At 45.5% G+C, this 23,908-nt stretch overlaps 1 protein-coding gene across 19 annotated transcripts in view; it reads left to right on the top strand.

Annotated features, from left to right (window-relative positions):
- Window positions 1–23,908, top strand: part of fryl (furry homolog, like) — a 104,616-nt gene that overhangs the window by 27,306 nt on the left and 53,402 nt on the right. For 2 of the 19 annotated variants that reach the window (XM_064935612.1, XM_064935611.1), the window contains exon 1: window positions 2,192–2,964. The exons of 14 other annotated variants lie outside the window; for them this stretch is intronic. In XM_064935612.1, the coding sequence (XP_064791684.1) occupies window positions 2,892–2,964 (73 nt within the window). In that variant the 5' untranslated portion in view covers window positions 2,192–2,891. Of the gene's footprint in view, window positions 1–2,191; window positions 2,965–14,144; window positions 14,277–16,913; window positions 16,978–23,908 lie in introns of those variants that run through there. 3 more of the 19 variants (XM_064935614.1, XM_064935617.1, XM_064935616.1) reach the window with 3 other exon arrangements.

The raw sequence follows: 23,908 nt of genomic DNA, 5'->3' as shown, positions 1-23,908 counted from the left end.
TGCCTACTGAACACTGGGCTTGCCTGTCATGGCATCCCTCTGCCTACTGAACACTGGGCTTGCCTGTCAGGGCATCCCTCTGCCTACTGAACACTGGGCTTGCCTGTCAGGGCATCCCTCTGCCTACTGAGCACTGAGCTTGCCTGTCAGGGCATCCCTCTGCCTACTGAACACTGAGCTTGCCTGTCAGGGCATCCCTCTGCCTACTGAACACTGAGCCTGCCTCTACCTGGACCAAGTGGGTTTTTTCAATTGAGCCCTGAGCACTATTACAGCTTGGCCTGTATCAGTCCATTGCTATAATGTGATCATAGCTTAGTTACATTGTTGACATTCTTGCTCGGGGCCCAGTGCTCTTTGGTTATGTCCTGTTCTGCGTTGGACAGTTTGTACTGTTTGATCTAACCTGAGAGAGCTGATCCTGTTGTATGTTGTACTGCATTCCTGAAGGAATGAGCAGTGTTTACTCTAAACAGAGATGGTGTGTGTGTGTGAGAGAGTCCACATGATCGGGTGTGTTAGGAGTTTGGTGAAGGAACATTGCTTCTGAGAGAGAGACTGTGTTGCAGCAGAGCTTAGTATGTTGTGTTTTGGACCGAGGCCACACTATGGCACAGCCACATGCGGTTAATCATGCTCAGCAATACACAAAAACTATCCTTCCTACTGTAGGCCTATTTGTTTAAATGGCAAAGTCATTCAGTGCACTTTACTGCTCCTTCCATCATAAGGCTCACGAAGGCCTGGTAAGTGTACTGTAGGGCAGGCAGGGTGTGACAAAGCTGGCCTTTGTTTACGATACCGAGCCCTGGTTTGGTTTAGCAGAACTTGTCTTCAGGTGTGAGAGACAGAAGAGCTTTCACCTGAGATAAGATGATCACTAACAAAACATCTGTTTATCTGTTTTTCTGGAATGTTTTGTGAACAAAAAGAATCCTGTCTATGACCACATCAGTTGATGTCATGTGGTTTGCTTTCAGTCTACAAGCAGGGTTTAAAAGGAGAGACAAACACACACTGGGTGTTTGTTGCCAGTAGTGTGTGTGTGTTTCTCTGATGGCTGTTGCTGGACAAAAACTGATGTAATCCTATGACCTCTATGGGTGTGTCAGTTTGTTGTTGACTCAAACAGATTTAAGTATCCTACTACCCATCATGCAGTGCTCTTTGTAGATGAGCGCAGCAGCTGCAGTGGGTGGCATGTTCTGTGTCCCAGGCCGGTGAAAGGTGACTGGGTGCCATGTTCTGTGTCCCTGAACGGTGACTGGGTGCCATGTTCTGTGTCCCAGGCCGGTGAAAGGTGACTGGGTGCCATGTTCTGTGTCCCATGTTCTGTGTCCCTGACGGTGACTGGGTGCCATGAGGTCCCAGGCGGTTCTGTGTCCCTGAAGGTGACTGGGTGCCATGTTCTGTGTCCCAGGCCGGTGAAAGGTGACTGGGTGCCATGTTCTGTGTCCCAGGCCGGTGAAAGGTGACTGGGTGCCATGTTCTGTGTCCCAGGCCGGTGAAAGGTGACTGGGTGCCATGTTCTGTGTCCCAGGCCGGTGAACGGTGACTGGGTGCCATGTTCTGTGTCCCAGGCTGGTGAAAGGTGACTGGGTGCCATGTTCTGTGTCCCTGAAAGGTGACTGGGTGCCATGTTCTGTGTCCCAGGCCGGTGAACGGTGACTGGGTGCCATGTTCTGTGTCCCAGGCCGGTGAACGGTGACTGCCCCAGTATTGAAGCCTCATGTCCAGCAGCATAGCTACTAGTGTTATATGGTATACCGGTGCCATGGTAATATCACGGCACCAAAACCTCATACTTAATATACCAACATTTTAGAGTACTGTAATACCTGGGGCTGGGAAGGGCCAGGTATTATATATTATCACCATGCTGAGGTGCCGATATGCTATTGGGATACTACTCACTGTCTTGACATCTTGCTATCTTATCGTTGGTTAATTAAATGTTGCTATCATGACAACACTAACTACTCTGTGTGTGTTCAAAATGCATTTTTATAGATGGAATTCTTTCTTTTTTGTGTGAAAAGTAATTTCCTGTTTTGTTGGAAAGCTGCTGAATGTAGTTTGAAGAGAAGTGTTGATTTTTGGTTTTATGCTGCTCTGGTGTATCATTCTTCCAGTTCCTCCCTCTCTTCTTCACTCTCCCTCATACTGCAGTCGGGGATGACGCATCAGTATTGCTGTGGAGAGAACAGGAAGTGTAGTTTCGATAGGCCAGCGGAGAGGGAGCGCGAACGCAGCTCTAATGACATGTTAGCCGCGCTGGACCATATCCAGGGAACACTCGCAGCATTTTGATGACATCACCTCATATTGAAGAGAGGGCGTCAGCAAGCATCGGTCAGCGAACAGGAGCTAGTTACAGAAGGGAGGGGTTGTCCGCGAGCCAATGGGGAGAGGGCGACGGTGGGAGACGAGCCGACAGTGCTAGCAGTAGCAGGCTGGGACACGAGAAGAGAAGAGGGAATATCACTGCTCTGCTGAAGAGAGTCCACGTGCCGCTCTGCTGCCGTTCCTCACTCACACTGAGAGGAAAGTTTTCCTGCACTGTTCATTCACCTCTGTGTTGTCTGCTGGGAGCAGGATGAGGGATTCAGTGGATTGGCTCGCCAGCGGGCGTTTGGATGGAATGCAGCTCTAGAGAGCCGTGAGGCTCCTTATCTGTGTGTCGGAGTGGTTTTACTCTGCACTGAAACATCTAACAGCCTGACACTTTCCCAAGGGCCTCGCTGCACACAGCGGCTGACCGGGGTGTTTTCTATAGTCCACCATGACTCCTATATCCAGCTCCTGAGAGGAGACCTGGGTTTCTGGCTGAGGAGGAGAGGTGTGTGTTTTTGGGGTACCCTTTTTAACATCCCACAACCCTCAGTGGCGTCATGCTGAGCCTGCAGGATTCACTGTTCTTTGAGATCAGCATCAAGTCTCTACTCAAGTCGTGGAGCGGCAGCTGTGAGTACCCTTATGAAAGAGTCCCCACACCAGCACGTGATGTTTACATGCCACACCTGGGCATGCGTATCTACCTCACACTCTCCTGGATTTACACACCACAAGCATAAATACCTTAATGATACCCATATAAGACTGCTTGTTCTCTTGGATGGCCACACAATGGTTTAATCAGAGCAGAAAGGGGGAAGTGGGGAAGAGTCTAGGTATAGTGGTAGACAGATGGGGGGGGGGGGGTTAGTCCAGGTGTGCCCATCTGGTCTGGTTTGATCTATGTGCAGGTAGGAGTGGAGTGAGCTGTCTTTCTCTCCTCTTTACTGGCTGTCTCTCTTTACTGGCAGTCTCTCTCTCCCTCCCTCTCTCCTTTACTGGCTGTCTCTTTCTCTCCTCTCTCTCCTCTTTACCGGCTGTCTCTTTCCTTACCGGCTGTCTCTCTCTCTCCTCTCTTCTTTACCGGCTGTCTCTCTCTCCTCTCTTCTTTACCGGCTGTCTCTCTCTCTCCTCTCTTCTTTACCGGCTGTCTCTCTCTTCTGTCTGTCTTTCTCTCCTCTCTTCTTTACCGGCTGTCTCTTTCTCTCCTCTCTTCTTTACCGGCTGTCTGTCTCTCTCTCCTCTCTTCTTTCTCTCTCTCTCTCTCTCTTCTTTACCGGCTGTCTGTCTCTCTCTCCTCTCTTCTTTACCGGCTGTCTCTTTCTCTTCTTTACCGGCTGTCTCTCTCTCTTCTTTACCGGCTGTCTGTCTCTCTCTCCTCTCTTCTTTACCGGCTGCTCTCTCTCTTCTTTACCGGCTGTCTCTCTCTTCTTTTACCGGCTGTCTCTCTCTCTCTTCTTTACCGGCTGTCTCTTTCTCTCCTCTCTTCTTTACCGGCTGTCTGTCTCTCTCTCTTCTTTACCGGCTCTCTCTCTCTCTCTCTTCTTTACCGGCTGTCTCTTTCTCTCTCTCTCTTCTTTACCGGCTCTCTTTTTCCTCTCTTATTTACCGGCTGTCTTTCTCTCCTCTCTTCTTTACCGGCTGTCTCTTTCTCTCTCTCTTCTTTACCGGCTGTCTCTTTCTCTCTCTTCTTTACCGGCTGTCTCTTTCTCTCTCTTCTTTACCGGCTGTCTCTCTCTCTCCTCTCTTCTTTACCGGCTGTCTCTCTCTCTCCTCTCTTCTTTACCGGCTGTCTCTCTCTCTCCTCTCTTCTTTACCGGCTGTCTCTCTCTCTCCTCTCTTCTTTACCGGCTGTCTCTCTCTCTCTCCTCTCTTCTTTACCGGCTGTCTGTCTCTCTCTCCTCTCTTCTTTACCGGCTGTCTGTCTCTCTCTCCTCTCTTCTTTACCGGCTGTCTGTCTCTCTCTCCTCTCTTCTTTACCGGCTGTCTGTCTCTCTCTCCTCTCTTCTTTACCGGCTGTCTGTCTCCTCTCTCCTTCTTTCTTTACCGGTGTCTGTCTCTCTCTCCTCTCTTCTTTACCGGCTGTCTGTCTCTCTCTCCTCTCTTCTTTACCGGCTGTCTGTCTCTCTCTCCTCTCTTCTTTACCGGCTGTCTCTCTCTCCTCTCTTCTTTACCGGCTGTCTGTCTCCTCTCTTCTTTACCGGCTGTCTCTCTCCTCTCTTCTTTACCGGCTGTCTCTTTCTCTCCTCTCTTCTTTACCGGCTGTCTCTTTCTCTCCTCTCTTCTTTACCGGCTGTCTGTCTCTCTCCTCTCTTCTTTACCGGCGGTCTCTCTCTCTCCTCTCTTCTTTACCGGCTGTCTCTCTCTCTCTCCTCTCTTCTTTACCGGCTGTCTCTTTCTCTCTCCTCTCTTCTTTACCGGCTGTCTCTTTCTCTCCTCTCTTCTTTACCGGCGGTCTCTCTCTCTCCTCTCTCCTTTACCGGCTGTCTCTTTCTCTCCTCTCTCCTTTACCGGCGGTCTCTCTCTCTCCTCTCTCCTTTACCGGCTGTCTCTTTCTCTCCTATCTTCTTTACCGGCTGTCTCTCTCTCTTCTTTACCGGCTGTCTCTTTCTCTCCTCTCTTCTTTACCGGCTGTCTGTCTCTCTCTCCTCTCTTCTTTACCGGCTGTCTCTCTCTCTCTTCTTTACCGGCTGTCTCTCTCTCTCTTCTTTACCGGCTGTCTCTCTCTCTCTTCTTTACCGGCTGTCTCTCTCTCTCTCTTCTTTACCGGCTGTCTCTCTCTTCTTTTACCGGCTGTCTCTTCCTCTCTTCTTTACCGGCTGTCTCTCTCTCTCTTCTTTACCGGCTGTCTCTCTCTCTTCTTTACCGGCTGTCTCTCTCTCTTCTTTACCGGCTGTCTCTCTCTCTCTTCTTTACCGGCTGTCTCTCTCTCTCTTCTTTACCGGCTGTCTCTTTCTCTCCTCTCTTCTTTACCGGCTGTCTCTTTCTCTCCTCTCTTCTTTACCGGCTGTCTGTCTCTCTCTCCTCTCTTCTTTACCGGCTGTCTGTCTCTCTCTCCTCTCTTCTTTACCGGCTGTCTGTCTCTCTCTCTCCTCTCTTCTTTACCGGCTGTCTGTCTCTCTCTCCTCTCTTCTTTACCGGCTGTCTGTCTCTCTCTCCTCTCTTCTTTACCGGCTGTCTCTTTCTCTCCTCTCTTCTTTACCGGCTGTCTCTTTCTCTCCTCTCTTCTTTACCGGCTGTCTCTTTCTCTCCTCTCTTCTTTACCGGCTGTCTCTTTCTCTCCTCTCTTCTTTACCGGCTGTCTCTTTCTCTCTCCTCTCTTCTTTACCGGCTGTCTCTCTCCTCTCTTCTTTACCGGCTGTCTCTCTCCTCTCTTCTTTACCGGCTGTCTCTCTCCTCTCTTCTTTACCGGCTGTCTCTCTCTCTCCTCTCTTCTTTACCGGCTGTCTCTTTCTCTCCTCTCTTCTTTACCGGCTGTCTCTCTCTTCTTTACCGGCTGTCTCTTTCTCTCCTCTCTTCTTTACCGGCTGTCTGTCTCTCTCTCCTCTCTTCTTTACCGGCTGTCTCTTTCTCTCTCTTCTTTACCGGCTGTCTCTTTCTCTCTCTTCTTTACCGGCTGTCTCTTTCTCTCTCTTCTTTACCGGCTGTCTCTCTCTCTCCTCTCTTCTTTGCTGTCTTGTCTCTCTCCTCTCTTCTTTAAAGCGGTCTCTGTTCTCCTCTCTTCTTTACCGGCTGTCTCTTTCTCTCCTCTCTTCTTTACCGGCTGTCTGTCTCTCTCTCCTCTCTTCTTTACCGGCTGTCTCTTTCTCTCTCTTCTTTACCGGCTGTCTCTTTCTCTCCTCTCTTCTTTACCGGCTGTCTCTTTCTCTCCTCTCTTCTTTACCGGCTGTCTCTTTCTCTCCTCTCTTCTTTACTCTCTTTCTCTCCTCTCTTCTTTACCGGCTGTCTCTTTCTACCTCTCTTCTTTACGGCTGTCTCTTTAAACTCCTCTCTTCTTTACCGGCTGTCTCTTTCTCTCCTCTCTTCTTTACCGGCTGTCTCTTTCTCTCCTCTCTTCTTTACCGGCTGTCTCTTTCTCTCCTCTCTTCTTTACCGGCTGTCTCTTTCTCTCCTCTCTTCTTTACCGGCTGTCTCTCTCCTCTCTTCTTTACCGGCTGTCTCTCTCCTCTCTTCTTTACCGGCTGTCTCTCTCCTCTCTTCTTTACCGGCTGTCTCTCTCCTCTCTTCTTTACCGGCATCTCTCTCTTCTTTACCGGCTGTCTCTCTCTCTCTCCTTTACCGGCTGTCTTCCTCTCTCCTTTACCGGCTGTCTCTCTCCTCTCTCCTTTACCGGCTGTCTCTTTCTCCTCTCTCCTTTACCGGCTGTCTCTCTCTCCTTTACCGGCTGTCTGTCTCTCTCCTCTCTCCTTTACCGGCTGTCTCTCTCCTCTCTCCTTTACCGGCTGTCTCTCTCCTCTCTCCTTTACCGGCTGTCTCTCTCCTCTCTCCTTTACCGGCTGTCTCTCTCCTCTCTCCTTTACCGGCTGTCTCTCTCCTCTCTCCTTTACCGGCTGTCTCTCTCCTCTCTCCTTTACGGCTGTCTCTCTCTCTCCTTTACCGGCTGTCTCTCTCTCTCTCTCCTTTACCGGCTGTCTCTCTCCTCTCTCCTTTACCGGCTGTCTCTCTCCTCTCTCTCTTCTTTCCGGCCGGCTGTCTCTCTCCTCTCTCCTTTACCGGCTGTCTCTCTCCTCTCTTCTTTACCGGCTGTCTCTCTCCTCTCTTCTTTACCGGCTGTCTCTCTCCTCTCTTCTTTACCGGCTGTCTCTCTCCTCTCTTCTTTACCGGCTGTCTCTCTCCTCTCTTCTTTACCGGCTGTCTCTCTCCTCTCTTCTTTACCGGCTGTCTCTCTCCTCTCTTCTTTACCGGCTGTCTCTCTCCTCTCTTCTTTACCGGCTGTCTTCTCCTCCTTCTTTACCGGCTGTCTCTCTCCTCTCTTCTTTACCGGCTGTCTCTCTCTCTCTTCTTTACCGGCTGTCTCTCTCCTCTCTTCTTTACCGGCTGTCTCTCTCCTCTCTTCTTTACCGGCTGTCTCTCTCCTCTCTTCTTTACCGGCTGTCTCTCTCCTCTCTTCTTTACCGGCTGTCTCTCTCCTCTCTTCTTTACCGGCTGTCTCTCTCCTCTCTTCTTTACCCGGCTGTCTCTCTCCTCTCTTCTTTACCGGCTGTCTCTCTCCTCTCTTCTTTACCGGCTGTCTCTCTCCTCTCTTCTTTACCGGCTGTCTCTCCTCTCTTCTTTAATGCTGTCTCTCTCCTCTCTTCTTTACCGGCTGTCTCTCTCCTCTCTTCTTTACCGGCTGTCTCTCTCTCTCTTCTTTACCGGCTCTCTCTCTTCTTTACCGGCTCTCTCTCTCTCTTCTTTACCGGCTGCTCTCTCTCTTCTTTACCGGCTCTCTCTCTTCTTTACCGGCTCTCTCTCTCTCTCTCTCTCTCTCTCTTCTTTACCGGCTCTCTCTCTCTCTTCTGCTCTTCTCTCTCTTCTTCTTTACCGGCTGAATTCTCCTCTCTTCTTTACCGGCTCTCTCTCTTCTTTACCGGCTCTCTCTCTTCTTTACCGGCTCTCTCTCTCTTCTTTACCGGCACTCTCTCTTCTTTACCGGCTCTCTCTCTCTTCTTTACCGGCACTCTCTCTTCTTTACCGGCTCTCTCTCTTCTTTACCGGCTCTCTCTTCTTTACCGGCTCTCTCTCTCTCTTCTTTACCGGCTCTCTCTTCTTTACCGGCTCTCTCTTCTTTACCGGCTCTCTCTCTTCTCTCTTCTTTACCGGCTCTCTCTCTTCTCTCTTCTTTACCGGCTCTCTCTTCTTTACCGGCTCTCTCTCTTCTCTCTTCTTTACCGGCTCTCTCTTCTTTACCGGCTCTCTCTCTTCTTTACCGGCTCTCTCTCTTCTTTACCGGCTCTCTCTCTTCTTTACCGGCTGTCTCTCTCTTCTTTACCGGCTCTCGCTCTCCTCTTTACCGGCCGACTCTTTCGCTCTCCCCTCTCCTCTTTACCGGCCGTCTCTTTCGCTCCTCTCAAATTCAATTTCAATCTGCTTTATTGTCATGAAAAACATTGTCAATATTGCCAAAGCAACAATGTTATAAACCATAACAAATAATAATTAAAAAATTATAACAATAAATGGTAACAGTCAATTGTAGAATGTAATAAATATGAAAATGAAATTATAACTAAATAACGGTCATCTTCACTATTACATCAGTACTACAACTACTATCATCATTACCACTACTACCACCATCACCATCACTAAACTGCTACCATTACCACCCATACTACTACTACCACCACCATCACTAAACTGCTACCATTACCACCCATACCACTACTACTACCACCATCACTAAACTGCTACCATTACCACCCATACCACTACTACTACCACCATCACTAAACTGCTATCATTACCATTACCACCCATACCACTACTACTACCACCATCACTAAACTGCTACCATTACCACCCATACCACTACTACTACCACCATTACTAAACTGCTACCATTACCACCCATACCACTACTATTTGGAATCATAAACAATAATTATAATAATAATAATAGTAATAACAAGTAAGTTACTGCTTACTATGCAGATGTTATTATTCAGTGTTCCTCAGGCTTTGGCAGACAAATACATATTTGGCTGCAAGAGGAGCCATTGCTCCTTCGCCCATGAGTATTTTTTAGTATTTCCTCTGGGTTTAATAAGTTCAAATTTGGAATAAATGTATTTCTGTGAATAATGAATCTCTTGGTGAGGAATATTTCTCACAGTAAAGGAGAGAGTGCATCGGTCTTTCCCTCCTCTGTCGTGCAGTGACCACATACACGCTCCTCTTTTGGTAGCCATGTCTTATGTCGGCCGGTTTCTATTGCCAATCGGTGGTTACTCAGCCTGTACTTGGTAAGGATCGGCCTCTGCTTCGTATCTCTGACAGAGTAGAGATAATCAGCCAATTCATATTCTGTGTTTAGGGTCAGATAGCTATTTAGTAGGCTTTGCGATTTTGTTTCGTTTTTCCAATGTTGTAAATATGATTTTGTTTATTTGAATTCTTTCTTTTGAAGCAGTGCTGGTGTCGGCTTGGTTGGTTAGATCCAACACCAGCTGACTGGGAAGGCTCGTTTCTGGGCTCAGCTCTTGGGTTTGAAGTGCTTTAAATTCCAGACTTGAATTTGGACTTGAATTTAGATGTAGCCAAAATATTAATGCATTTTCATTATTACTGGAAAACGGCCCAATTCTGCCCTACATGCATTAGTTGGTGTATTTCTCTGCACTTGTAGGATTTTCCGACAGAATTATGCATGTAGGGCTTCAATTGGATGTTTGTCCCACATTTTAAAGTCCAGTTTATTGAGTGGCCCCCAAACCTCACTTCCGTAAGGAGCTATTGGTAGGATTACACTGTCAAATATTTTGGTTCAATTTCTAATTGGGATGTTGATTTTGAATAATTTCATTTTTATTGCATACAATGCTCTGCGGGATTTTTATTTGAGTGCATTCACTGCTATATTAACGTTTCCCAATGCAGATATAGTCAGACCAATGTAGGTGTCATTTTTAGTGTGTTCAATTATGGTGTTGTTCAGGGTGAATTTATATTTGTGCTTCTGACATCTGTTCTTTCTTTGGACAATTATGATTTTCGTTTATTGGAAATTTACTGCCAGGGCCCAATTATAGCAATATTGCTCTAGAACATTAATGTTCTGTTGAAGTGGTAGAAGTACCAAGTCATTTGCATATAGCAGGTATTTTACCTCTGTGTCAAATGGTGTGAGTCCTGGCGCTGGAGAATGATCCAACATGTCTGCTAATTCATTGATATAAATGTTGAAAAGATTTGGACTCAAACTGCAGCCTTGTCTCACACCTCGACATTGTGAAATTAATTCTGTTCTTTGGTTTTTGATTTTTATTGCACACTTGTTTTCTGTGTACATACATTTTAAGTCATACACCTTACCACCAAGCCCACTTTGGAGAATTTTGTAGAATAGCCCTTCGTGCCAAATAGAATCAAATGCTTTTTTAAAGTCAATAAAGCAAGCAAAGATTTTGCCCTCTTTTTTTTTGGTGGACGTGTTTATTAATGAGTGTGTGTAAGGTGTGTGTGTGTGTGTGTATGGATGTATGGATGTATGGATGTATGGATGGATGGATGGTTAGTAGTACGATGGTTAGGGAGAAAGCCAATTTGACATTTACTTATTACATTTGTTTCTTGAAGAAAGGTTTGAATTCTTGAATTCAAAATGCTACAGAAAACCTTTCCCAAGTTACTATTTACGCAAATTCCCCTGTAATTATTGGGGTCTGATTTGTCTCCACTTTTGTGGATAGGGGAGATGAGCCCCTGGTTCCAGACATCAGGGAAGCCAGAAGTTAAAACCATGTTGAACAATTTAAGCACAGCTTTTTGCAACTCCGGTGTGCTGTTTTTCAGCATTTTATTTCTGATGTTGTCTGGACTACAAGCCTTCTTTGATTTAATAGATTTGAGCTTTTCACTTAGTTTCTGTTGGGTTATTGGGTAATCTAATGGATTTAGGTTGTTTTTAATGACTGATTCAAGGATGTTACATTTTTCTTTAAACGCTAGTAAAACCAAATGCATGCTTTTCAACCGTTCGCTGCCTGCACCCGCACGCCCGACTAGCATCACCACCCTGGATGGTTCCGACCTAGAATATGTGGACATCTATAAGTACCTAGGTGTCTGGCTAGACTGTAAACTCTCCTTCCAGACTCATATCAAACATCTCCAATCTAAAAATCAATCCATTTTGTTACTAAACCAACTTATACCACCCACCACTGCGACCTGTATTCTCTAGTCGGCTGGCCCTCGCTACATATTCGTCGCCAGATCCACTGGCTCCAAGTCATCTACAAGTCCATGCTAGGTAAAGCTCCGCCTTATCTTAGTTCACTGGTCACGATGGCAACACCCACCCGTAGCATGTGCTCCAGCATGTGGATCTCACTGATCATCCCTAAAGCCAACACCTCATTTGGCCACCTTTCCTTCCAGTTCTCTGCTGCCTGTGACTGGAACGAATTGCAAAAATCGCTGAAGTTGGAGGCTTTTATCTCCCTCACCAACTTTAAACATCTGCTATCTGAGCAGCTAACCAATCGCTGCAGCTGTACATAGTCCATCGGTAAATAGCCCACCCAATTTACCTACCTCATCCCCATACTGTTTATATTTATTTACTTTTCTGCTCTTTTTCACACCAGTATCTCTATCTGCACATAACCATCTGATCATTTATCACTCCAGTGTTAATCTGCAAAATTGTAATTATTCACCTACCTCCTCATGCCTTTTGCACACAATGTATATAGACTATTTTTTTAAATTCTACTGTGTTAATGACTTGTTTATTGTTTACGCCATGTGTTTACTCCATGTGTAACTTTGTTGTTGTCTGTTCACACTGCTATGCTTTATCTTGGTCAGGTCACAGTTGTAAATGAGAACTTGTTCTCAACTAGCCTACCTGGTGAAATAAACAAATATATATAAAAATAAAAATGTCACTTGCTCACAGTACGGCCCCTCCCCCGCCTGCTGGAGCAGCATCTCTTTCTCTGCTTTATCAGTTCCTGTTAATAAAGTAGCTCAAATGCCTTTTCTGCTGCTTTCTTCACTCGTATTGGACCGGGTCTGGAGCTGACCAGGTCTATATGGAACGGTGTTGGTTGTCATTGGCTCTGTTCAGATCAGTTCTCTATATTTGAATAAATAATTTATGCGTATCGGGTCCTGGTGGGAAAGCCCCAGGTCCACTTTGGGAATGGGTCCAACTTTTTGGATCCGTTGAGACATTTACTCTCTTGTGTGCACTTCCAGTAGTACTGTATATCCCTGTATGGTACAGAGACGGTATGAAAATCTGGATACCGCCAAACCCTACTCTGGCTCTCGCTCTGTCTGTATCTTGGTAGCTCTCTGTATCTCTGGTTTCCACTCCGGTTATGGATGTGTCACAGCAACCTAAAAGGTCCTCAATGATATTGCCCTTGATTCTAAGCAATATTGTGCTGATATTTTTATTTACTTGGCCAAAGCTTTTGATACGGTAGACCATTCCTTTCTCGTGGGATGTATTGGTGTCTCTGAGGGGTCTTTGGGCTAGTTTACTAACTACCTCTCTGAGTGCAGTGTATAAAGTCAGAATCTGCTGTCTCAGCCACTATCTGTCACCAAGGGAGTACCCCAAGGCTCAATCCTAGGCTCCATGCTTATCTCAATTTTCTTCAACATAGCTCAGGCAGTAGGAAGCTCTCTCATCCATTTATTTGCAGATGATAGTCTTATACTCAGCTGGCCCCTCCCTGGATTTTGTGTTAGATGCGCTACAACAAAGCTTTCTTAGTGTCCAACAAGCTTTCTCTACCCTTAATCTTGTTCTGAACACCTCCAAAACAAATGTCATGTGGTTTGGTAAGAGGAATGCCCTTCTCCCCACCGGTGTGATTACTATTTTATTACTAATAAAATATATTGATCGCTCTCTGTCTATCTCAGTTGCTCTCTGTCATCCCATGGGATGGCTAATGTTTCTTCATTGATCGGTCTTCTCATTAACTCCAATTTATTATTGGTATACAGCACCGATCACATCAGTGTGCCTGTACTCCATCCGATTGACCTTACTCATCATCCAGACTACTGGAAGGTTACAGTGAGGGCCATTACTGAAGCGGTGTGTTTGCCTCAATACATCTGTTATTTTGATTATCAAGAAATAAACACATTGGAAATAGTCAGTTTTCTGGAACAGAAAATGACTAAACCTATTCTACCTTAGTCTCATATTTATCCTAATACTTCCTCAGGATCTGTGGCCCAGTGAATTTATAATTTTAGTAATTTTCGTTTGCCACACTGCTACTAGCACCCTAATTGTAAACTAAACAGGGCACCTCTAACGGTCGGTAATTCAGTCTGCCTCAGTAGCTAGCTGCTGACTCCTTGTAAAATGATCAGTAGAAAAGCAAGCTGACCGTTGGGTAAACAGATTTTTTTCCCCTTTGCCTCTCTTTCTCTAATGAATGCCCCCTCTCCCCTCTGTTCCCCCTCTCTGTGTTGGCTGCCAACTCTTCGTCATTGGACCTCTCAGTAAGAACAATGAGGAGTAAGGCCTAGTTTCAGCAACTGTCACTATGCTACTCTGCCAAAAACTTATCTCCTGCGCTCTTTTCCTTTTTCTTTCATTCTTTTTCCGCTATATTTGATGTTCCAGACTGTTCCAGCCCCCTGTGTACTCTGTCCTGCTCAGCCTGTCCTCAGCTCCTCTGCAGTCACAAGTGTTCAGCCAAAACACTCATTATAAGAAGATGGCTCTGTGATCACCCTGCTAGGCACTGGCCTCAGTACAGATAACCCTGCCATCAGTCTACTTGTTACACCTGCCAGGATTATTCATGTCCCTTTTTAAACACGGAATGCTTTTTAGTAATGTTACTTTGCTTGTGTGATAAGAGTGATTTACTGCAGTGTTGTATCTATTTGGAACTGAATGAGGGCAGTAGGCACGGATTGGAATCTGCACATGTTCAGACACATTGTTAGAAAAGTACTGTGAGTGTAAACATTTAGCTCTCATGCAGTCAAACACATTCCATTGTTCCTGGTTGTCCTGAGAGCGGAAGTGAGAGGCCTTAGGGAGGGCTCTATTTTTACTGTGACGAGGTGGAGTCACAGACTCTAATAGTTGTGTAATCCCACTGGGTGCTCTCTTTTAATTGCAGGCATGAGCTCTTCTCTCTGTCGCAGCGGGAGTTCTGGACCTTTGGCACGCTCAGCATGGAGTACATGTGGTCTGGTTCATCTCCACTCACAGAACCGTAGTTAATAGACTCTCGCTGGCGGGCTTTCAGCAGGTACCTACAGAATCTTTAGCCCATTAATTTATCTGCTATTGAGACAGAAAATATTTTTTGGGCTTGATAATTTGACAAATGAATGAAAGCATACATTTTGTGTGTTGCTAGAAGGTAGAGAAAGATCTCGGTAATAGGTTAGTGGCTGTGCAGGTGCATCACATTTATTAGTCTTGCAGATACATACCACAGAGTCGTTCCTCTTTAGAACGTCCTCCTCTTAGCAAGATAACCAGGCAATCTGGGCAGGGAGTTGTTTACTTGCCATCACAAGGTCATGTTTGCATTCAAATTTGAATGGGGTGTTGAGGGATTCAGTACAGTATTAAGTAGGTATAGTGACAGGCCAGGCAGTAAGTGGAAGCAGCTCTGGTGTTTGCAATGGGGTTAGTTGGGGAAATTCCTTAAATCAAATAATATCCTACATTTTGGGGAGGATGGTCGGGACTGTTTATCCTGTGTCTCGGGAGATACGGTGCGCTCTGCAGCAGGGCAAGCGATGGGCAGGGGCTGGTGTGTGTGAAAAGGGAGAGAGGGGAAAAAGTAGGCACTGACTCGCGCTAGTAAGACAAAGTTGTAAATGCCATAACCTATCATCCTACCTGGCAGTGCCTGTCTTGACTGCATCAAATCGATGTAACAAAGCTAGCCAGATGGTAGCTTGTCAGCTAGCCAGATGGTAGCTTGTCAGCTAGCCAGATGGTAGCTTGTCAGCTAGCCAGATGGTAGCTTGTCAGCTAGCCAGATGGTAGCTTGTCAGCTAGCCAGATGGTAGCTTGTCAGCTAGCCAGATGGTAGCTTGCCAGCTAGCCAGATGGTAGCTTGCCAGCTAGGCTAGTTGAGGCTATTCTTTTTTTTTTTTATGCGCTACCCGTCCTTGCCTACAACAACTCCATTCATATTAAACAGCTTACCTGTTGGTTGCTTGTTGTAGCCTACTTCTCATTTAGCTAACGTAATTCCGTCATTTGAATTACATTTTGCTTTGATTAGACATCTCCCACTTCACCTTGGTCCACATGGAGCCTCTGACTGTAGTGTCAACAACAAGCTCCAGGCATGGAACCTGTGGAGGCTATAGGGGGTGTGATTTTTATGGGGCACACGTCAAACTACATTCAGAACTTTGTTGTTATATTCAATTAATCGTTTTAAATGCCATGGTATGCTTGTGTGTAGCAATATCAGATACTTGTATTTGAGACAAAGCCTGTTCGTTGTTAAAATAGGCCTATGTTTCCTCAAATGAATACTCTTGAAAGTATTCTAATACTAATGCACGTTTGGATATTGTAATTACCATGCCCATCCCTAGAAGGTAGAGATGTTGCACGTCACAAATGACTCCCCATTGAGAGAGGGGGAAGCTGGGCAGAGCAGGGCAGAAACCTGGCCAGGGAAAGGATGCCTTGCATGTTTTTCTTCACCCTGTTGTTGAGTGGAAATGCACAAACAATGTTTCTAATTTCTGTATGCCAGGCAGTCAGCAGCCCAGCTGGCCCAAGGCGAGAGACAGAGCGAGAAGGGGAGGGAGAGAATTAGACAGAGAGTAAAGGGGGTAGAGAAGGAGGAAGGGCGAGTGAGGGAGTCTGAGGCCACAGGACAGTCATTGGCTGTAGGGAGTTGGCTATGTGACATCATCAGGGGAGGAATGGGGTGTTGGAACACGGTAAACAGAGGTTATGTTTGAAAGGCTCTCTGTGCTGCAGAACAACATTTTAACTACGCTCAACGCCCCAAAATTATACCCCCATTCACCCCAACACTGTGCTGTCCCTGACTCTGAGTCCTTTTACATAAAGCACTGTGTCTGTGTTGGCTGCGGTGCCGCTGCGCTTGCTGAACCATTAGAAATGTCCAATTATGTTTGTTCTGCTAATAAGGGTGTCACCTCTAGCTCTTTGTGGCTGTTACTGTACCAGTAGACTAACTTGTGTGGCTGCTAATTAAAATAGAAAGGGGTGTAATGCTCCCCAACACTACTGTATAGGCAAATACCACCCAACTCTGAAACGCCAACACTTTAGTTCGGGCCTATTACGCAACCATCTGAGTTAAGCCTAAACTGTGTGTGTCTCTGTTTGTTCAGTAGGGTTTAAATGGGTGCGTTGCTGGGTGTTAACTGGGTGTTAACATCTTTACTCCTCTTCTGACAAAACTTCTACATTTTTACTGTGTGCCATTTTACTCCTTGCTATTGTTTGAAGTTTTGGGAACACATTAGTGTTCCCATGGTAACAGGAAGAAACAGTAATATGTTTCCTGGGAGGAGGAAGGTGGTGGGTAGCTGACGAGTAGCTGTCCGTCCCAGTGTCCCCTCTTTCCTGACCGAGCAGACTGTGTCCTAGTCCAGCAGCAAACAGGCCATTGGTCTGTTTATAAACTTCAAAATGGGAAGCTTTCTTTCCCACCATCCTGTGTGTATTCTACCAGTTTGTGTGTTAAAGGTTGTCTGTGTTGGCACAAGCTGTCCTGGTATGTCAGTGAATGTTCAGTGTAGCGCCATGTTTTATTGATGGACATAGGCGAGGATTCTGTTTTGAATTATGTGGTTGTTTGTTTTCACCTGTTTCTAGGGAATCCAACAACTCAGATCAAATGAAGGCTTAACGAATGGACACCATGGCTATATTCACTATTTAAACGTGCGTGTACCAGCCATCCCACAAGCTCCCACATGCACACACTCCTCTCTCTTGAGGTGAGTTCCTATGCTGACCCTTTTAGGTATGTGTTACAGGAAGCTTGTGTAAATATTGAGAGCTCCTGTGCACAGATTCACTTTTCTGCATCCAGCCGAGTGCGTTTTAACTAGAGGTCGACCGATTTTGATATTTCGACGCCGATACCGATTTAAAAAGCCGATACCGATTAATTGGACGATTATAAATGTATTTGTAATAATGACAATTACAACAATACTGAATGAACACTTATTTTAACTTTAATATAATACATCAATAAAAATCAATTTGGCCTCAAATAAATAATAAAACATGTTCAATTTGGTTTAAATAATGTAAAAACAAAGTGTTGCAGAAGAAACTAAAAGTGCAATATGTGCCATGTAAGAAAGCTAAGAAAGCTAACGTTTAAGTTCCTTGTGAGTCTGAGATGATATTATTGCTCTTAGTCTGTTCAGTGGGTTTTAGGGGTGTAGTCCAGTGAGGCCTATGCTACATCACTTTTATCCAATTTTCAAGATGCCCTCATGGCTTGCAGTTAGTTTTGCGATTGCTAATGAAATCAAGCTACGACAAGGCTAAAGGCTAGCCATGTGCTAATTCTTTCCACTGTGCACCAACTGACATACTAGCATAGCTCCTCTCTGAGATTGATTTTCTATCTGCTTGGATTATAGCTGACCCCTGACCTCGTGTCATGTGAGGGTTGGTCTCTGACTAGGGCTGTGACAGTCTCCGTTATAACTGTTCGAATAAATCAAATCAAATTTTATTTGTCACATACACATGATTAGCAGATGTTAATGCGAGTGTAGCGAAATGCTTGTGCTTCTAGTTCCGACAATGCAGTAATAACCAACAAGTAATCTAACTAACAATTCCTAAACTACTGTCTTATACACAGTGTAAGGGGATAAAGAATATGTACATAAGGATATATGAATGAGTGATGGTACAGAGCAGCATAGGCAAGATACAGTAGATGGTATCGAGTACAGTATATACATATGAGATGAGTATGTAAACAAAGTGGCATAGTTAAAGTGGCTAGTGATACATGTATTACATAAGGATGCAGTCAATGATATAGAGTACAGTATATACATATGCATATGAGAAGAATAATGTAGGGTAAGTAACATTATATAAGGTAGCATTGTTTAAAGTGGCTAGTGATATATTTACATTTCCCATCAATTCCCATTATTAAAGTGTCTGGAGTTGAGTCAGTGTCAGTGTATTGGCAGCAGCCACTCAATGTTAGTGGTGGCTGTTTAACAGTCTGATGGCCTTGAGATAGAAGCTGTTTTTCAGTCTCTCAGTCCCAGCTTTGATGCAACTGTACTGACCTCGCCTTCTGGATGATAGCGGGGTGAACAGGCAGTGGCTCGGGTGGTTGATGTCCTTGATGATCTTTATGGCCTTCCTGTAACATCGGGTGGTGTAGGTGTCCTGGAGGGCAGGTAGTTTTCCCCCGGTGATGTGTTGTGCAGACCTCACTACCCTCTGGAGAGCCTTACGGTTGAGGGCGGAGCAGTTGCCGTACCAGGCGGCGATACAGCCCGCCAGGATGCTCTCGATTGTGCATCTGTAGAAGTTTGTGAGTGCTTTTGGTGACAAGCCGAATTTCTTCAGCCTCCAGAGGTTGAAGAGGCGCTGCTGCGCCTTCTTCACGATGCTGTCTGTGTGAGTGGACCAATTCAGTTTGTCTGAGATGTGTATGCCGAGGAACTTAAAACTTGCTACTCTCTCCACTACTGTTCCATCGATGTGGATAGGGGGGTGTTCCCTCTGCTGTTTCCTGAAGTCCACAATCATCTCCTTAGTTTTGTTGATGTTGAGTGTGAGGTTATTTTCCTGACACCACACTCCGAGGGCCCTCACCTCCTCCCTGTAGGCCGTCTCGTCGTTGTTGGTAATCAAGCCTACCACTGTTGTGTCGTCCGCAAACTTGATGATTGAGTTGGAGGCGTGCGTGGCCATGCAGTCGTGGGTGAACAGGGAGTACAGGAGAGGGCTCAGAACGCACCCTTGTGGGGCCCCAGTGTTGAGGATCAGCGGGGAGGAGATGTTACCTACCCTCACCACCTGGGGGCGGCCCGTCAGGAAGTCCAGTACCCAGTTGCACAGGGCGGGTCGAGACCAGGGTCTCGAGCTTGATGACGAGCTTGGAGGTGTACTATGGTGTTGAATGCCGAGCTGTAGTCGATGAACAGCATTCTCACATAGGTATTCCTCTTGTCCAGATGGGTTAGGGCAGTGTGCAGTGTGGTTGAGATTGCATCGTCTGTGGACCTATTTGGGCGGTAAGCAAATTGGAGTGGGTCTAGGGTGTCAGGTAGGGTGGAGGTGATATGGTCCTTGACTAGTCTCTCAAAGCACTTCATGATGACGGAAGTGAGTGCTACGGGGCGTTAGTCGTTTAGCTCAGTTACCTTAGCTTTCTTGGGAACAGGAACAATGGTGGCCCTCTTGAAGCATGTGGGAACAGCAGACTGGTATAGGGATTGATTGAATATGTCCGTAAACACACCAGCCAGCTGGTCTGCGCATGCTCTGAGGGCGTCGGCTGGGGATGCCGTCTGGGCCTGCAGCCTTGCACTGATTGTCCTCAAAGCGGGAGTTAACACGAGATTCTACTTTGTCTCTGTACTGACGCTTAGCTTGTTTGATAGCCTTACGGAGGGAATAGCTGCACTGTTTGTATTCAGTCATGTTACCAGACACCTTGCCCTGATTGAAAGCAGTGGTTCGCGCTTTCAGTTTCACGCGAATGCTGCCATCAATCCACGGTTTTTGGTTAGGGAGTGTTTTAATCATTGCTATGGGAACGACATCTTCAACGCACGTTCTAATGAACTCGCACACCGAATCAGCGTATTCGTCAATGTTGTTATCTGACGCAATACGAAACATGTCCCAGTCCACGTGATGGAAGCAGTCTTGGAGTGTGGAGTCAGCTTGGTCGGACCAGCGTTGGACAGACCTCAGCATGGGAGCTTCTTTTTTAAATTTTTGTCTGTAGGCAGGTATCAGCAAAATGGAGTCGTGGTCAGCTTTTCCGAAAGGGGCGGGAGGGCCTTATATGCGGGCAGTTAGAGTAACAATGATCCAAGGTTTTTCCACCCCTGGTTGCGCAATCGATATGCTGATAAAATTTAGGGAGTCTTGTTTTCAGATTAGCCTTGTTAAAATCCCCCGCAACAATGAATGCAGCCTTCGGATAAATGGTTTCCAGTTTGCAAAGAGTTAAATAAAGTTCATTCAGAGCCATCGATGTGTCTGCTTGGGGGGGGATATATACGGCTGTGATTATAATCGAAGAGAATTCTCTTGGTAGATAATGCGGTCTACATTTGATTGTGAGAAATTCTAAATCAGGTGAACAGAAGGATTTGAGTTCCTGTATGTTTCATCGCACCATGCCTCGTTAGCCATAAGGCATACACCCCCACCCCTCTTCTTACCAGAAAGGTGTTTGTTTCTGTCGGCGCGATGCGTGGAGAAACCCGTTGGCTGCACCGCTTCGGATAGCGTCTCTCCAGTGAGCCATGTTTCCGTGAAGCACAGAACGTTACAGTCTCTGATTTCCCTCTGGAATGCTACCCTTGCTCGGATTTCATCAACCTTGTTGTCAAGAGACTGGACATTGGCAAGAAGAAATGCTAGGAAGTGGGGCACGATGTGCCCGTCTCCGTAGTCTGACCAGAAGACCGCCCCGTTTCCCTCTTTTTCGGAGTCGTTTTTTGGGTCGCTGCATGCGATCCATTCCGTTGTCCTGTTTGTAAGGCAGAACACAGGATCCGCGTCGCAAAAAACATATTCTTGGTCGTACTGATGGTGAGTTGACGCTGATCTTATATACAGTAGTTCTTCTCGACTGTATGTAATGAAACCTAAGATGACCTGGGGTACTAATGTAAGAAATAGCACGTAAAAAAAACAAAAAAACTGCATAGTTTCCTAGGAACGCGAAGCGAGGCGGCCATCTCTGTCGGCGCCGGTACTTCCTGAGGGTAATATAGCCAAAGTGTATCTGACCTAGGGCTGACCACATTTACTTGACAGGTCGGTTGTTCGGTCGATAGGTTCTTGGTCGGCCAAGATTTTTTTTTTAGTCGAGCAGTGGCAAATTATATGTAAAAAGAAATGATGGCACACAAGACACATGTCTGATTCACATCTGTCTAATTGGACTAGTCCATTGCTGAGGCCACGTGGATCACACACCAGTAGTACATTTACCATTTATTCCCATCATTATAATCTAAAAGGCTTGTTTGGTTACGGTAATTTCTGTTAATGCATTCAAAATATTATTATTATTATTACCCTCTTACTGTTGTCTTGTTGGAGTGGACACGTTGTTTGCAGAGAGCACAACCTAGGCTACACTTGTGAGGAAAACATTTTGTTTTATCTCATTCCATTTAGGAGATTGACAGGAGCGCTCCAAATAAACTTCAATCTTGATTACGCATATACAGTGGGGAGAACAAGTATTTGATACACTGCCGATTTTGCAGGTTTTCCTACTTACAAAGCATGTAGAGGTCTGTAATTTTTATCATAGGTACACTTCAACTGTGAGAGATGGAAGCTAAAACAAAAATCCAGAAAATCACATTGTATGATTTTTAAGTATTTCATTAGCATTTTATTGCATGACATGTTTTTGATACAGCAGAAAAGCAGAACTTAATATTTGGTACACAGAAACCTTTGTTTGCAATTACAGAGATCATACATTTCCTGTAGTTCTTGACCAAGTTTGCACACACTGCAGCAGGGATTTTGGCCCACTCCTCCATACAGACCTTCTCCAGATCCTTCAGGTTTCGGGGCTGTCGCTGGGCAACACAGACTTTCAGCTCCCTCCAAAGATTTTCTATTGTGTTTAGGTCTGGATACTGGCTAGGCCTGATTGTCTTAACTCACCATCACTGTCGAGCTTCTCAAATGTTTTCTTCGCCTCAAACTTTAAGTAAACAAAGTATGTTTTCACATCCACTGAGATGCTACATTGAGAAACTATTGTCAATTTGAAAAACCTTTCCACCTTTCCAGCTCTCTCCCTTTCAACTTTTTTTGCATGAAAGGGGGAGAAATGTCATGCTCTGATCCGGTGGAAACATCATAAAATAGGCCTCCCTGATTACTTCTTATCCCTTGTGCAAAACAGCATACAGCTGTCTGTCTGCAGCTCAATGGTGAGGGGAAACTCTTGAGTACCCAGAATATGTTATTCAATGTTGCAAGTTTGCTCAGAGGAGCTTCAGGCTGGACCAAGTTAATACAATAGTTGATACAATCTTTCAAGTTCCTTGCAGACAGGCCATGCATAGCCAATGTGATTGACAGGATATTTATTGCCATCAGGATATTTCCTACTTGCAGGCTGCAATGTTTAATTGTTGGCTTTATGTAGGATATTTTTACATATTGGCAATTGCAAAAAGTTGCTTTTAAATTTCATTTAGACATTGATTTTGACATTTTTTTTAACTAGGTAGGCTAGTAAATGACAACTTGTTCTCAACAACTGCGACCTGGCCAAGATAAAGCAAAGCAGTGCGACACAAACAACACATGGAGTTACACATGGAATAAACAAGCGTACAGTCAATAACACAATAGAAAAAAATAGTCTATATACAGTGTGTGCAAATGGCGTGAGGTAAGGCAATAAATAGGCCATAGTAGTGTGCAAAAGAGCAGAAAAGTAAATAAAAACAATATGGGGATGAGGTAGATAGATTGAGTGGGCTAATTATAGATGGGCTATTTACAGCTGCAGCGATCGGTTAGCTGCTCAGATAGCTGATGTTTAAAGTTAGTGAGGGAAATATAAATCTCCAGCTTCAGCGATTTCTGCAACTCGTTCCAGCCATTGGCAGCAGAGAACTGGAAGGAAAGGCGACTCAAGGAGGTGTTGGCTTTGGGGATGACCAGTGAGATATACCTGCTGGAACGTGTGCTACCGGTCGGTGTTGTTATCGTGACCAGTGATGTGAGTTCAGGCGGAGCTTTCCATAGCATAGACTTTTAGATGACATGGAGCCAGTGGGTCTGGCAATGAGGGTCAGCCTACTAGAGCATACAGGTTGCATTCGTGGGTGGTGTAAGGGGCTTTGGTGACAAAACGGATGGCACTGATAGGCTGCATCCAGTTTGCTGGGTAGAGTATTGGAAGCCATTTTGTAAATGACATCGTTGAGGATCGGTAGGATAGTCAGTTTTACGAGAGTATGTTTGGCGGCATGAATGAAGGAGGCTTTGTTGCGAAATAGGAAGCAGATTCTAGATTTTATTTTGTATTGGAGATGTTTAATATGAGTCTGGAAGGAGAGTTTGCAGTCTAGCCGGACACCTAGGTATTTGTAGTTGTCCACATATTCTAGGCCAGAACCATCCAGAGTAGTGATGCTGGTCGGGCGGGCAGGTGCGGGCAGTGAACGGTTGAAAAGCATGCATTTGGTTTTTGCTAGCATTTAAGAGCAGTTGGAGGCCACGGAAGGTGTGTTGTATGGTGTTGAAGCTCGTTTGGAGGTTAGATAACAGTGTCCAAGGAAGGGCCAGATGTATACAGAATGGTGTCGTCTGCATAGATGTGGATCAGAGAATCACCCTGATCATATCAATCATATGAAGACTTTATTATAAATTAAATGAAACTGTTCCAGAAAAATGTGCATCTGAAAATCATAACTGACACTCGAATCAATAGAAATGGTTGAATAACTTGGCACTCCAGATGGAAAAGGTTGTCGACCACTGGTGTAACCTATTACCGGTTAACATCAGGAGCATAACAGCAGAAAATGTGAAGGCCAGCAGCAGCAGGAAAGTCGGGAACAGGTTTGTTTTTTCCGGTTAGGCTATATTGATCTCTGGCTCCCTCTTTAGTAATTTGTTTGTTCATTTTTAATCGCAGTTCTTAAAGCATCA

The sequence above is a fragment of the Oncorhynchus masou genome, chromosome 24 (assembly GCF_036934945.1).
Source record: "Oncorhynchus masou masou isolate Uvic2021 chromosome 24, UVic_Omas_1.1, whole genome shotgun sequence".
In the NCBI taxonomy this organism is placed as follows: domain Eukaryota; kingdom Metazoa; phylum Chordata; class Actinopteri; order Salmoniformes; family Salmonidae; genus Oncorhynchus; species Oncorhynchus masou.
Note: the sequence above shows the minus strand (reverse complement) of the source record. Positions and strands in the feature narration are given on the sequence as shown.